Raw genomic sequence first — 15,588 nt, forward strand, 5'->3', positions numbered from 1 at the left:
GCTATGTACTCAACTACACTCAGACTAATTTTAATTAATACCTAGTGTGGTGTCTTCTGTGTCTTATACAGCAACATACACAGCAAATGGCAATGGAGGCCCAGTGGACAAATTACTATCCTTGGAGTCAGAAAACCTGGGGTGCATTCCTTTGCCTCACTATCCTTATATGCAAAATGGATTCATACTTACATTTCTTTGCAGGGCACTTGGAGAGGTCTGCTTGAAGAGGACAGCAGCTCAATGACCAGACACCAGCATTTATAATTCCATTGTTCACATTTATTTATTATTTTAAAACACTGACAAAACCACATCACATCTGGAGTTGTTGGGTTTTTTTTTTTCTTTTTTAAAACCTCTGTATACTCAGGACACAAAGTTCCAGAATAGCTGCACTGCCTACGACGATCGTATCTTCGTCATGAAAACACAAAGAGGTGCAAATATTAAAAAACCCCAAAAAATAGAAACTAAATGAGTGCAAAATGAATGAAAGTGCAAAAAAGTTTTGTTTTCATCAACACACTCCTTCCAAAACCCCGTCCTCCTTCCCTCCACCCCCTCCCACTCCCCCCAAAACAGCAGCAAACTCCAAGCCCCAAAATAAAAGACACAAGGGCAGGATCAGGCACAGCCAAGCTGCAGCCTTCAACTAATTCCCTTTCCTTAGCACTGACAGATAAACCATCAGACCAAGAGACTGGGAAGTGAGGAGGAAGAGAAGAAAAGCCAGCCAAGGTGCAGCTTTAAAGGGCTCCCTCCTCTTTGATTTCCTCCATTGCACTCATGCCCAAAGATTCTCCTTGGCAGGTGGAGGCGCTTCCAACCTCCTAGACAATTTGGATTTCCTTTCTTTTAAAAAAGTGCTTGCAATTGGTGCAGAAATCACTTGGCTCTCAACCAAAGTGCAGCAAGAGAGAGAGGACAACCCTGTACATTCCCCTGTGAGTCCCCAAGCTAGCTATTCACTGCACTTTTACCAAGAGGCTGTCCCATCATCTCTCCCCAGCAGATTGTTTCATCACTCATACAAACCCACCATCTTCATTAATGGAGATAACTAAGCATTTGAGGATACATCTGTATAGAAAGAGGGACCATGATCCAAACCCTACTGAAGGGAATGGAAAAACTTCAGCAGGCTTTGCATCAGGCTGTACGTGCAATGATGTGCCTGCTGCTGTCTCCAGGTAGGCAGAGGGAGAAGCCAAAGGCTCCGCAATAGGCAGGCTCTTACACCAGGCCCTCCTATTGCCTCCCATGGGATGAAGGGGAGACATCTACTGCTCCCTGTGGCGTTCCCTGATGATGAGGGGAGAGAATATGTGGAAGAATAGAGATGTGGGAAGCAGACAAAGGAAAGAGAAGAGATGGAGAATCTTATAAGTGGCTCTGCTGTTGGAATCTACCCAGCAGTCTGGACTGGCAACTAAGAAACATAGCTCATCTCTCACCTGGGAGCTCCAGGAACAAGTCATTCACTGGACTTTTTGGACCTGGTGAAAGAATAAAAATACTGGGGGCTATGCAGTCCTACAGCCTCTCAGGCCCAGCCACTCGGATGCACAGGGATTCAGGAGCCCCCTGCCACGCTGGCACACAGTACAGCAGCCCTATTGAGGCAGCAGAATGTCACAGCTAGTCAGCTGGCACCAGCACCCGATTACACCCTAGCTCAGGGTTTCAACATGGAAGGGGACATTCCTGCAGTCACTGGGGTGAATGACTGGCTGATTGTCTCACTTTCCCCAGAAGGCCCCCAAGCCTCCATTGCCACTAAGATCCCAAGTCCTACAAACACTTCTCAGCTTCTTTCAGAATGGGCAGAAATAAGCAGGGGAGAGCAGTGAGGGGCTCACATTCCAAAGCACTTTGGGCTTAAAATCTTTAAACAAGTGAGACATTTTAGCATCCTGAAAAAGGAGCCCTCATGAATGTAAGGCCAAACTAATTCCTGGTGCAGTGCTGTTGACTTTTTTAAATAATGCCCATACCTATGGTGTTCCACCAAGGACAAGTTTCCAGGTTAAGGACTGAGAATTTAATTAGGTGCTTTTGCTAGTAGAGAGAAAATCCTACATTTCCATGGGAAGCCTACCATGAATTTCATCCAACATGACAGTGGACTTTGGAGGTCATGTTATCATAAGACATGTTGCTGGTGTATGTGGTACGAGCTCTCATCCCTGTCCTGTGATCGGGGGCAGGAGAATGGGAAAGATTGATTCCCTTGAGGTGCCAACCTTGGGAATGCAAACGTTCCTAATGAAACAGCATGTTGATTTGGGACTGGGGCTGTGCTACTAACTCAACCCCCTTCAGACTGGTCTCCAAGGAAGATTTTACAAGGCTGGTGTGTAAAGGTAATTGGCTGCTCAGCCTCATGCTCCCCACGCCAATCTTTTCTTAGCCAATCACAAGAGACAGGAACATCAATGATTCAAAAACGTGTTTGGCAAATGTTGTCACAGGAGTGTGTCACATAGCTTTGAGGACAAGAATTTGACCCACCTGAAATCTATTCTCATGAGTGGTCCTCAGTGCTCCTTGAGCTGGTGGGGTTAGGGGAGGAGTGGGAGGAGGGTGTCATTGGTTCAGACAGGAGGAGCTCTTGGCACCACTGGCACTGATGCACTGCAGGGAGGGAAGATCTTATGGGGAGGACTTCACAATACTGAATATTCTACCTGTTCTCATCCTTCCCCTGCTGAAGGGTGGCATGAGGGAGGGCTCTTCTGCTCACCCATCTGATTGCTGCCCTATGGCTGGTTACTATGACCTTAGGAACAATACCCCCAAAAAATGTTGGGCACACTATGGATGGAGGAGATGATGTTGCTATCTCACACACATGCACGCGCACGTGCGCACACACACACACACACACACAGGTGTGCACATTTTTGCACACATGCCCACAATGCTTTGGGTTTAGTTTGTTTTTTGTTTTTTTAAAGGAAAAGATAAGGTTACAAAGCTTTAACAGTAAATAGCCCTTGACCATCTACAGGACCTCTAATTCTCTCATCCAAACCAATTCAGAAGCTTCAGATCTTAAAGAACAGGAAAGGATTAGCCCAAGAGTCAAATGAACTCATGCCTGAGATAGCAAGTGGGAGATGAGAATGCTGTCGTTAGCACAAACACACGCACACACGCACACAACATCTCACTTCACGTTTCCAGTGAGGCTCATCCTCCTGGCAAACTTTCCCTTTTGGGAAGTTCAGACCTAACAGTCCCCCCGGAGGACCAAGACTGCACCCAGACTCCATGACTGATGGATGCAGTTTGGCTTGTGTCCAGTATTATGCTGCAGTGAGGGGAGGGCACCACTCAAGGAAAACAGCACCCCATCGCAGCCTGGGCAAGGTTTAGTGCCAGAGCCCACAGGCGGTCGACTCCAGCAGTCTTAGCAGAGAGCATACCCACCAAGAACACGGTTTCACGTGAGCCCAGGAATCCAGCTGCAAGGTGGATAAGGTATCAGAGAACAGCTTGCTCAGCATCTCAGCACCAGAACAGCAGGCTTAATCCTGTTGCTTACACAGATGCACATGTGGTGTTTCTAGCTCCTGGTCTCCTCAGTCTGGGCTCTAACTGCACCCCAGCATCTCCCCTTCCTGGAATAGCCCCACAAGGAACCAGCCGTCCTATCCTTTGTTCTAGTTTCAAATGCAGAGCCTAAGTCGGACAGCTGACACTCCAGTGCCATGTCCAGAGCACCTCTCTGGCATCCTGCCAGCACAACAGGGACTGGTTCTCCTTTCACAGGAAAAGGAATGTATTCACAAGGCAGGCTGAGGTGGAACTGATGAAAACAGGAGTCTCTTCCTGTCATTCTCTTCCTATAAACCCAGTGACTGAGTCCTGTGCAGGAATACAAAGAGCTGACCAGAAGACTCACAGTTATGAAGGATCATATTTGGAAATATCAAAAAGTAGTTCACAAGGAAAGTCCCACAGCTGAAAGGGCCAAGTAAGTATCCCACGGCCTCTCTTTTCCTTCCTTTCCTCCTATCCAACAGCAGCCCAGGAGGCAGGCTCCTCTTTGGCTAAGATTAATTTGGCACCATTCACTGCAGATCAGATTGCATGCATGGAAGGATGGGTCCAGAGTCCAAATCTTCTCTCCTTCCATGTCGCTTCTCCCCACAAATGAACTCACTGCAGTGTTTGGACTAAAGAAAATTAAAGGGCAGGGGAGCACAACCACTAAACCAGACCCAACCTCTTAACAAAGAAAACCCAGAAATCGTTTTAAATCGCTCATGAATAACAAGTAGCAAACATTCCAATGGCAGGTCAAATGTGACCCTAAACAGTCAATAACAGAGAGAAAATGCTACATTTCCATGGGAAGCCTACCATGAATTTCACCCCAACATGACAGTGGATTTTGGAGGTCATGTTATCATATGACATGTTGCTGGTGTATGTGGTACGAGCTCTTATCCCTGTCCTCAGTGATCGGGGGCAGGAGAATGGGAAAGATCGACTCCCTTGAGGTGCCAACCTTGGGAATGCAAACGTTCCTAATGAGACAGCATGGTGATTTGGGACTGGGGCTGTGCTACTAATTCAACCCCCTTCAGACTAGTCTCCAAGGAAAATTTTACAAGGCTGGTGTGTAACAGCAATTGGCTGCTCAGCCTCATGCTCCCCATGGCGATCTTTTCTTAGCCAATCACAAGAGACAGGAACATCAATGATTCAAAAACGTGTTTTGCAAATGTTGCCACAGAGGGGTGTGTGTCACATAGCTTTGAGGACAACAATTTGACCCACCTGGAATCTATTCCACTTGGATGGGGAAGGGTCAGGGAAATAAAATGTCACCAGTCAGAGAAAGACATTTAAAAGTGTGTGTGCAACTGGGTGGAAAGAGCTTCTCTGAGAGTCTGCAAAAGATTTTATGTTGCACATCATTCCTCCCAACCAACCGAGAGGGTATGAATCAGCTGATGTTGTATCCCCACAGCTGCACTGACCTGGTCAGTACACTTAAGCTTTTACTTAGATTATAAGCACTCTGAGACATAGGTCATCTTCCTGGTTGATGTTTGTACAGCACCTAGCACCTGAGATCTGGCCTGGGATTGGGGAATCCTGGCTGCTGCTGAAATATAAACAGTAAATGCTGAAAATAAAACTGACCACAATAGCAAAGAGAAAAGTAGCTTGGGCAGTAATAGGGGGAATGTAAGAGGAATTAAGAAGAAAAGGCAAATTGTCATCAGGATGGAGGCAAAACAGAACCAGGGGCAAAGCAAGGTTAGTGTCCAGCTTTGACAGGAGAATCACAAAAAAACAAGAGAAAAAACCCCCAAAATGCAACAGTGAAAAGCTATTTGGGAAGTTTCCTAAAAAAATAACACTAATACCTGACCCCATACACCAACACACACTGTTAAAATGCTTCTTAATTGATAAGAAAACACAACTCATCCCTTTCAGTGGGGGGGTGTGTGTGTGTGTAGGTGGGTGCGTGCGTGCGAGCACCTAGGAAGATAGTTGTGTGAAGACTGGGAGTCTGCAGTGACAACTGATTTCTGATCTTGATTGCTTAAGCAGCAAAGCTATCCCCAGCCCCCCCTCACCACACCTTCTCATTAATTGCTCTAAGTACATGGATGTGTGTACAAACTCACACATGCGCACACACACACACGCACGCACTCAAAAAAGTCATCAAAAGACCAGGGTCAGTCTGCAGGGTGATGTATGCAGAAGGGCAATCCACTCTGAAAGATGCATTCTGTTTTTTTACGAGGGTCGGGAGAAAAGAGCTCTGGATCTGCACTTGGACCCAGCATACAACTGGTGCTCCCCTAGGAGGCAGGGGAGCAAGATAATGCAGAGAGGAACATGGAGCAGGATGGATTTGCTGCAAGAAGAGAGAAGATGAATCAGAGGGAAGGAGGGAGCAGGATTTTCCAGTCGCTGCAGCCAGGATGGTCTGTGCTCCAGTGGGATGGTTTGGCAGCTCCACTGCTGAGGGTCCCGGCACTGCTGGGGCACGGTCACTTTAAGGTGTCATCAGCATTTTTGAACATGAGGATGGAGTTGTAAATCTTGAGCGCTGGGCCCAGCTTGACACTCATGATTTTGACAATATCGGCTTGCGTCAGCAGCAAGAACGCTTCCCCGTCGATCATCTACAGGAGAAAGGAAGTGGGGATGGGGTAGGGGGGTGGGCGGGTGGGGTCCAGCAGGCTCATCATGCTCATGGGAGGCCTATGCTGGGAGCTGCTCATTCCTTAAAGGGAAAACCCCCAGTACAATGGAGCTATGACAGCACCCAGGAGTGTACATTTAAATAAGAAGGAAGTCCTCCCTTCCAATGGGAGACACAGACATATGGGCATAGCCAGGAAGCTGGCTCTCAGGCTGGGTCACTGGCCAGGATACTATAAGCTCAAAATACAGCTAGCATACCTCCTTCTCACTGCATGTGTTTGCCTCCTCCTAGACCTTCTCCCCCTCTAGACTTTGGCTGGTAAACAGCTTGTAAAGTATCTCTCATTGCCCATTTGCAACTCCAGTGTGAAGGCAGGTAAAAAACACAGGCCATTTACCAGACAGCCTTTCAGCACCCTGATCCCCTCCAGTCAGCCTGCCTCTGGTAGCTCTACTCCAGTGTCAGAGCGGGGCTCTGCAGTGACTGTCTCTAGCAGCTGAAATGCACTCTGAAGATGGACCAAAATTCTTCTGATCGCTGTGCTGCAAACAGAGACCAACACCTGACACTCAGTATGAGCATTGGTGTATAATACCCCAGAACAGAGGTCCAGCAGTGGGGTGCAGGCTCTAAATAGAACTATTGGAAATTGTAGGGAGGAGACTGATGCAGCCTTGAAGCAGCAGCATTAGACCCAAAACAGCTCCACATCTACCCTTCCACTGGCTCCTCAGAGCTCCTTGCCCTAAGCCCCATGTCAAGAGACAGGGCCCCTTCCATAAATGAAGCAACTCTTTGCCTATCTCTTCACTATTGGAACAAATCAGCTAAACGTCTTATGAACCTGAAGGACAGGCATAGAAAAATCTACATTCACTCTTAGTAGGTATCTGGCTGCAAGTGGGTGGGAGCTGCTGACCTGAAACGCTGGTCATATGCTTTCAAGAGTGACTTGACTTACACTGAGATGGGGCCCAGAGGCTGGTAGGAAGGGCAATGTCTCAGCTGCCCACTCCTCTTCCTGCCTCTGACTGCAAAGGGGCTTCCTATGCCACCCTCACCTACCTACTTGTCCCCCTTCTCCTTACCTCATCCTTGAAGAGTTTGGCTTGGTCCTCGCAACCCGTCAGAGTCTGAACAAAGCTGAAGACCTTGGAACACACAAGCAGACAAAGGCACAAAGGTTACCCTACCTGAAACATCTCCCTGGAGCTGTCTTTTCAGGGTCTCAGGCTCCTTTCTTACTGCAGAAGTGTTTTATTGCCAATGGATAAAAGATGCCAGTGAGTCACTACCTTGTAGCTGACTCAAAGCACTAATTTTCAGTGGCATGGCTAAAGAAGTCACCCACATCCCGGAAATTCAGCATGAATGCTTAGCTACACAGCAGTGAAAACTACCTATGTCTCCTCTTCAGTATGGTTCTACAACAAGACGGCTAACAGGTGTTACTCCATGCTTAACACACACCCTTTTTGGCACTGAAGACAAACCAAGAGAAGCACATCATGGAAGACCTCAGAGCTGTGCCATAGCCTGCTTCAGCCAACATCAGCTGGATTCTGCAATGGCCGAGAGTATAAATGACATGCAGCCCTTCTTTTTTCTAATACATTTGAGTGCAAATGCTATGCTGACCACAGAAGGGCAACAGCCTCTCTACTGCCTCACAAATATGCCCACCGAATGATGGGATGGGGAACACTTGGCCTTACGTTTCAGAGCAGCGTTCAAGGTGAGACAGTGTGGGCAAGAGAACAGCTAGGTGGGTAGGCGTTTGTTGGCAGGTGTTACAAGAGGAGCTCAGACAGGGTAGGAAATGAGGAAGGTTTGGAGCTGGACTCACCTCTTTCACTCCTGTCTTAGGTTTATGTTTCGATTTAAACTGTTGTTTACTAGAAAGGAGCTGATATCTTGGGAAATCTGTTGCAAAACAGATCACCACTGGCAAAGCCTTCTATCACCTGGGTCAAGCCTACAGGGACCTGTTCAAGTCAGGTCAGAAGCCAGTAATTAGTGAGGTTATACTAGAAATGCTGACAGACCCTTTGAGGAGTGCTGAATGGTGCCCCTCAAGGTATGTCCATATAGCAAACAAGGTTGTGCCTGAAGCCTGGACAGGCAGACCTGGGCTAGTGTTCATTTGGCCAGCACAGGAAATAGGAGGAAGAACAGCATGGACTTTAGCTTGGGTTGACTGCCTAATACCTACCCAGGCTTTCCATAGGGCTTGTACAGCCCCTGATAAAATCTGTGATGGAGCATCTTCACCGCTATTGGTACCCACTAGCTATATCAAAGCTAGCTTGGGTGTACCTACCTATAGTGCAGTCACGCCTTCCACAGAAGCAGAGGCCTGCCCTTGGCCAGTGGTGGGTGGGGTGAGCTGTGGGTGTACACTCTAGAACCAGTGAAATAAATGGAGTGCAGAGCACTGGGAGAAACCCCAGAGGCTGTGGAACTTGCACAGCTCCCACCCGGGGTAGCTGCACTTTCTCCAAACCCAAAGCATGACACAAAACTCAGCAGCTTTGGGATGAAGCACCACTTTGGACCTCTCTACCTTCCAGAGGACATCACTTACCAGAGGATATGAAATGCTGGGGTGAGGAGGGTAGGCCCAGCCCCTTCCCATGATAACAGAAGTCATGCAACTCGGTCAGAGACAGCATATCCTAAAGTAAGGCTATTCTTGCCAAGTCCTGAGTCCTTCATATTTTTATGGAGGTCACTGGGAATTGAGGGTGCTTGACATCTTTTGGGAAGATCTCAGCTCATGGCACAATCAAGCTCCAGCATAGGGAGATTCCCTCAGTACTACAGGTGTACCAGGGACTGTGTGTTCTCTAAAGGATGGGTTTGGCACGTGTGCTTTGGCATATCAGATCTTTATTTCTTTCAGGATTTTCTTTTTTATTAACTCTCCCTAAAAGCACCTTACCTCATCAATGGTCCACTTGGCCACTGTGGCTGCTGTGATGCCAGCTACCCCTGGCAGGAGTTTGCAGTGTTGTTCCCAGCAGAGAGACAGGGAGCGGTCTGGGTGAGCAGACAAGGCCGACATGAAGAGAGACTGGTGCATATTGTCAGCGGAAATAGCTGGCAATGAAATTCAAGGCATCAGGTGAGGTGAGGGGACAAGGATATGCAACCTCACACTGCAGGCTCTGCTCTGCCTTGGAGAAGTCTTGAAGAGGGAGAGGGGCTGAGGGCAGACACTGGAGCGGTTCCAGGTATTATATATGTACAATCTGTTCTGCACTAACTACTGCTGAATAGACAGCATTCTTCTTGACAGTGCAACCTCAGTTAGGTCCTCCTGTCACAGGTGACAAGATTAAGATTTTTATTTTGATGTTATCTCTCTATAAATGACACAGATTGATGTTACTCCACAAAAGGAGGAATGCTGTCTATTTACCAATGGCTAGAGCAAACCTAAGTCAGCCATTTAACTGGGTCATGTCCCTTTCTTACAACACCAGTAGGTATTGAAGCATCACAAGCACATCTGTAAGGACATCACATCCATTTCCTTACTTGCATTCCAAATAATTAAATTAAGGTCTGATCTGTTTCTCACCACTGATGCTGTTCCTTTATCTTTTGTACTCACATGCAGCAGACTTGGGTTGTGAGGGCAAACTGACCAGTTTTACTGAATCAGTTCCTGGCTTACCTACCCCAATATCTACTGTGTTGAGGGTTATGGTGTTTTGGGCTGAGAGGCATATTTATATCCAAAGAGACTGGTTCCACTACAATTTTATATTGCTAATTATTCTGAAAATACTTCTGTTCACATTCTATTTTGCCAGTGACCAACCAAGATTTAAACTCAAACCAAAGCACTGTCTCTTTTTTTTGTTTAATAATGCCTTGTCTCTGCTCCAAGTGATCTCGCTTGGTAATGATTATCCAGAAGTTAAATTATGTAATCTCATTTCACTAAATCATAAGCCTAAAGTTGCACTCCCAGGCACAGCCACAGTAAAACAACCACTTGCTCTGAAAGCTGCTATTGTCCCCTAGTGGCCAATCAGCAGCTCATTCAACTTGAAGTGATAATGGGCAACGCTTTTGGATTGTGGAAGCATCATTCTATTTACATAGCTCATGGCGATCAGAAACCTCCTTGGATATACAGTCTCTGGGACAAAGTCTGCTGATAAGAGACAGGCAGAAAGAGAAGGAAGGCAAAGGTCTAAATCAGGCACTTGCTCAGAGCTTCACACCAACCTGTTACTGTGAGTGACTAGGAGAAGGCACTGCCTTTTGCTCATGCAACGGAAGGGGAGGTTATGGCCCCTTTAATTTTCAAGGTCAGACTGGGCAGTCACAGTGGCCATGTTGGTCCTCCAAGGCTAAGAATTTATGAAAACCATGCTTGAAGGTTTGCTGCATTGGTATGGGAAATCCAGAATTAAAAACATTAAATTCATTCAGGCTCCCCTCAAAGCTAGATCCCTCACTGGTGTGAGTCCATGTAGATCCACCAGTTGAGGATCTAGCCTTACATCTTCTTCTCTTGTGTCTTTCAGGTCCAATGCTGGAAAGTCCACTCAAGGCATACCTATAGGCTCAGCACAGGACCCTGCCCTGTCTCTGTGGCTGAGTCAGAGTGAATGCACTGTGTAAGCAATGTCTGATAGACAGCCCTACAAACCAATACCCTCCCTCAGTCATACAGATGGTAACTTCTCCACAAAGCTTTGCCAACATGTTTTGCTCGCTCATCCAGCCAGGCAAGCAGGGCTCATTCTTTGGCTGCTCAACCAGGCCTGCCATCTATACTGGACTCCTCTCTCTCTGTGATGTGACCTTTCCCACTATGAGGTGAGCTGAGAGCCACCATTTGTTTCCCACAGGCCACCAAGCAAGTATCAGCTTTGGGGATTGCTGCTGATGGGCCAGGTCTGATCTAATGACAATGAAGTAAAAATCCTTCTATTCTCTTCCCAAGCCCCTGAGCTACCATGACCCTCCCTCTATTTGTGAGAAGGCCACAGAGTAGGGAAAGATGCCTACTTTGGAAGTCTTCCTGCTGGATCTTCCGATATTTTGGAGGTCGTCCTCTGTAAAGAGACAAAAAGCGTTTATTTTCAAACTCTCCAGGTGTTGTAGGAACCACCACAGTTCACTGACCACACCTTCTGTCAACATAAGGGGGAGAAAGGCATCACAGCCTGAGAAAGCTTCAACAGCATCCAACTGGGAGCTAAAGGCCATCAATTTGATCCACAACACAGATCACAACCACATGAGCCAAATGACCAGCTCCATTTGCTGGGAGGAGCATCACTAGTGCACCATTCAGACCCCAGCTGAGTGGGTTTGAGAGCTGTACAAATACAAAGGGTGGTACAATCTTAGCAAAAGAGCTTACCATTAAAATACATGAGACAGACAAACAGAAACAAAAGCCCAGGGAAGACCCAAAGCCACACAACTGAGCCAGGACTAGAACCACCCACAGCAGGTGGCTCGTCGCTGTTGATCAGCCCCAGAGGAAGCCAGAGGAACATTCAGCCAAGGCCTCACAGGCACCACCACATTATCCTACCTCCCATGGTGCCGGGACTTTTTTCTCTGAGAGAAGCCAATCAGGTTCCTTTTGCGGGCAGAGGCCTCAGTGTCGGAGAGATCAGCCTTCAGTCTGCCCTGGTTCTTCTCTGCCAAGGGGCACCCTGAGAGGCAGTAATGGGCCGTGAACCTCCCTGTCACATGTCCAGAGCCATCGCAACCTGGTGTTGGGCACTTCCTGGAGAACAGAGGGGAAGTACAGAGTCAGGCTAGAGAGGGTCACTTACATGAAGGCCAGCCCTAGAGGACACAAGGCACATACAGCACAGTTAGTAGCAGAGTGAGCTGCGCTTCAAATTGAAAGCCTCAACCCCAGCCAGTTGCATGGTGTCTGAGACTTGGCCTCTGGAAGGTCAGAAAGTTTATAGGCTGTGGTTGTGCTGGTTAACTGGCAAGTTTCTCCAGCTGCATAAGTTGAAGAACACACCTTCACCTCATGTCAGCATCACACTTACCAAGCCCGCTCCAGCCCCAGGGTTATCACTCACTACAACAGTCAGAGCCAAGGGGTTTGATGCCCCTCCATCCCCACATGCACTATGCCTACTATCAGACCCCAAAGCCAAGTGAGCAAGGAGAAATGATGTCTTGTGGATCAGCTATTAGCCACAGTGACAGAAGCAAGGGACTGGAAGATCTGCCCTCATCATAAACCACAGCTCTTCTGCAAGTCTCCCATTGCCCTGGTTCTAGCCCACTGGGCAGGGACTACTACACCACTGGGATGGGCTTACACCAATTCTTGTTCCACAGAAGCCTCTTAGGAGCTAAATGAGTGGACAAGAAGAGTCATTTCAGAAGGCTTGGCCTCACTAGCCCTTCAGTGACTGTTAGGTCTCACTGACTCCATCTCCCCTTCACATCCACCACAGGTTTGGGGCTAACCCTTCTCCAGTCAGCCATACTGCTAGCCTGCCATGGCACGTGTAACTGTATGGAAGCATGCCGGACCACAAGAGGGGGATTCCTAGAACAGAGAGGCCCACCAGGATCCTCTGTGGTGCATGGGCTTCCAACAGTAGAGGCAGGTATGTAGCAGGGGTACCAGTCTGTGAGGGGTTAATTCCACACAAGCCACACATGCTCCCTGCAGCCAGAGCTCCAGCCTGCTCCTGTTTCTCCAGGCTCGAGGTGAGGAGAGTAAGAGCTGCTCTTGAGTTGGGTGGAATAGTCTCACCTAGGGAGACCAGAGGAGGTAGGTGAAGTTTCTGAACTGGATGGAAGAAACCTTGGTCCCTGGTTTCTACCCCTGCTGCAGAGCAATGCTATATGTACCTCCTCTAGGGCTCTTTGTGTGGCTGTGGGCCACACACTGACACGTGCCTCGCCCCTGTGCCCAGGGTCAAGGGGGCGAGATAGAGAGCTCACCTGTGATGAAAGCTGTACTTAGAGCCCTTGGTGTGTGGGATACTCTTGCAACCCAAGGTTGGACAAGCCCCATGAGCTGAGGAGGCTGGTTCCTTTGGCCCTAAACCAAAGGGGAAAAAGGAGAAGGGTGGTCAGGAGGTCAGAGCCACAACAAAACAGCTGCCAGGTCACCAATGGGGGAGAGCGGCACTAGTGTTCCCTAATCCCAGCCATGCCCAATCCTATACCCTTGGTCGACCCACTGATTTTGCAGTTAGCCCCCACCCTGTCCATCCAAGGTCTTTCCTGCTTCTGTGCCATGCTCTGCTGCAGGCACAAAGCTGAGAGGGCCTTCAGTACTGCCTGAGGCAGAAAATGAACAACTGAACCCACCACTCGCCCTGCTGGCTGTGCAGTGCTGACTGCACTGAATAACCCTTTAGGCTCAAGGCTGCATTTTTGCCTCTCCTAAGATGCCCACTGCCTTCTAGGGCAAATTCCCACAGCCAGCTGGCTCATAGGGTCTGGCCAAGAGCAAGCAGACAGGATGGACATGGGAGCAGGGCACTGAGCAGGACACGCTATTTCAGGAGTCACTCTGCAGGCCATACCACACCCAAATGTTGGTCAGTGTCATGTCCCAAGGACTCCAGCTTTCCTGATCTTTCAACAGCCTTTCCAGTACACACAAAGAAGGGGCTATGGGGGGAATCAAAGAGGGGAGTTTCTGCCGCTGGAAAAAAGGAAATAAATCAGGTGGGAGTAGAGTTGGGTGTGCACTGGGACCACAGACAGCTTGGTCTATCTTTCATTGTAGCAACAGCCTAATTGTTGCTCTTGAAGGAGATCTGTTGGCTTCAATAGCTGTACTATGGATTCACAATGGATCCGACACAATGACAAAACACTCACTGACAGAAATGAGGCAGCTGTGGGCTACTGCAATTGAAGCTGGTGCCGGCTCCCATTTGGAGAGGTGCCTGTCTGGGCCCTGAGTGGGTGAGGGGATACTTCTGCTCACAGCCAGCTCTGGTCTCATCCCTAGGTAACTGCACTCATTGGAGTGAGCAGCAGCAACAGCCCAAGAACTGTGTTATTGGTTCTAGTACCCAGTGAAGAGGGTTGTCCTGGACAGGGGAAGCCAGTGCCAGCACTCGGGGAAGAAGGCCACAGGCCCAGTGCTGGTAGGAGAGGACAGTGGTAGTGCTGGCATTGGCGTTGCTACTTACTGAAAGGAGGCTGCAGCAGGTGTCCAGTTTTGGAGCACCACCCTACAGGATGAATGTCTGGGTGATCTGCATCGATCCAAAAGTCATAGACGTGGCTCCAGCCATCAAAATGGATCTGAGAAGACAAGGAGACATGTCAGTGCACACCTCAGGCTCTCTTACTGAGGAGTACTAAACCTACCTGGTAGCAGGAAAGCAGTGTGTCCCTGGGCTATGCAGTGCAGGATACAGCCCTGTGAGATGTGCCACGGTGAAGCTGTTATGGTATCTACAACCCCAGTGGCATGCGTTTGAGCCTCACTCTGGACTCATTCCAAAGACAAAGTTCCCCCCACTGTAAATGGGCATCTGGTTGTTCAGGCTGGGAAATCATAAATAGCTGATGTGATCACCCACATCACTTATTTGCTTGCCACTGGCTACAAAGTAGGGTGCTTCCCCATGTCAGCTTGATGGCCACTATGCTAGGGTGGATCTTTGACTGCAGGCCACAAGTCCCAGCTCCTGGAGTTGCATGGCAAGGTCAGAATCTCTGCTTTAATTTCTAGCCTTGCGGTTGAAAAGAGAATGATGAACAATGACTCTGTGTGATCAACACTTGCCTGGGCCTGCAGAGAACCTGAAACACAGGCTCCAAGAGGTGTGAGTTGTCCACACTCACCTTAACCTTGACACTTACTGCTGTCCCCAGGAGGACAGAGCCATATCCTGGAATGACATAAACCTCTCTGATTCCCTATGGGAGCATGTTCTCTCTCTCTCAAACACACGCTCACTTTTTCCACTGAAGCTATTCCCTTCCACAGCAAGAAGGGAGAAGCTGGAGGAGTGAGCTGGGGCACAGCACAGAAGCCAGAAACCCACCTTTATCCTGTAATCCTCCACATCTTCCACACTAGACACGCGGATGAGGGAGGGAGTCCTCCTGTCCACTGCCTCCAACTTCATGTTGACCAGAAAGCTGTGGGGTGGCCGCTGTGGACCGGGAACACAGTGGATGAGATGGCAACCCACTGGCAGCCATGTCCTTCATGGTCAGTTTTTGCTATCACTACCCACAATCCATCACTGCTTGTTGGACAGGCCTTACACATTCACTGTGAAGCTCTCAACTCCTTAAAGATCCACCTCCCAGCCATGGTCCCTTCTGGCTTCAAAGGCCTCAACAGCTGAGACCCTATACTTGCAAATGTGCTTTTATTGGGTATCTTACTTTCTTCTTCAATCAAAGGCCAGCAAACTTGA

The 15,588-nt window shown here is 48.5% G+C and overlaps 1 protein-coding gene across 6 annotated transcripts in view; it reads right to left on the minus strand.

The window, feature by feature from the left end:
• Window positions 1-260: 260 nt before the first annotated feature.
• L3MBTL1 (L3MBTL histone methyl-lysine binding protein 1) overlaps window positions 261-15,588 on the minus strand; it is a 42,537-nt gene continuing 27,209 nt past the window's right edge. For 2 of the 6 annotated variants that reach the window (XM_059733221.1, XM_059733220.1), the window contains exons 17-24: window positions 15,208-15,318; window positions 14,344-14,458; window positions 13,136-13,235; window positions 11,748-11,945; window positions 11,213-11,259; window positions 9,126-9,283; window positions 7,273-7,335; window positions 261-6,161 (exon numbers count right to left, since the gene is read on the minus strand). In XM_059733221.1, coding sequence (XP_059589204.1) covers window positions 6,027-6,161; window positions 7,273-7,335; window positions 9,126-9,283; window positions 11,213-11,259; window positions 11,748-11,945; window positions 13,136-13,235; window positions 14,344-14,458; window positions 15,208-15,318 — 927 coding nt within the window. In that variant the 3' untranslated portion in view covers window positions 261-6,026. The other 4 variants (XM_059733223.1, XM_059733222.1, XM_059733224.1 and 1 more) reach the window with 4 other exon arrangements.

The sequence above is a fragment of the Alligator mississippiensis genome, chromosome 9 (assembly GCF_030867095.1).
Source record: "Alligator mississippiensis isolate rAllMis1 chromosome 9, rAllMis1, whole genome shotgun sequence".
NCBI classification, from domain to species: Eukaryota; Metazoa; Chordata; order Crocodylia; family Alligatoridae; genus Alligator; species Alligator mississippiensis.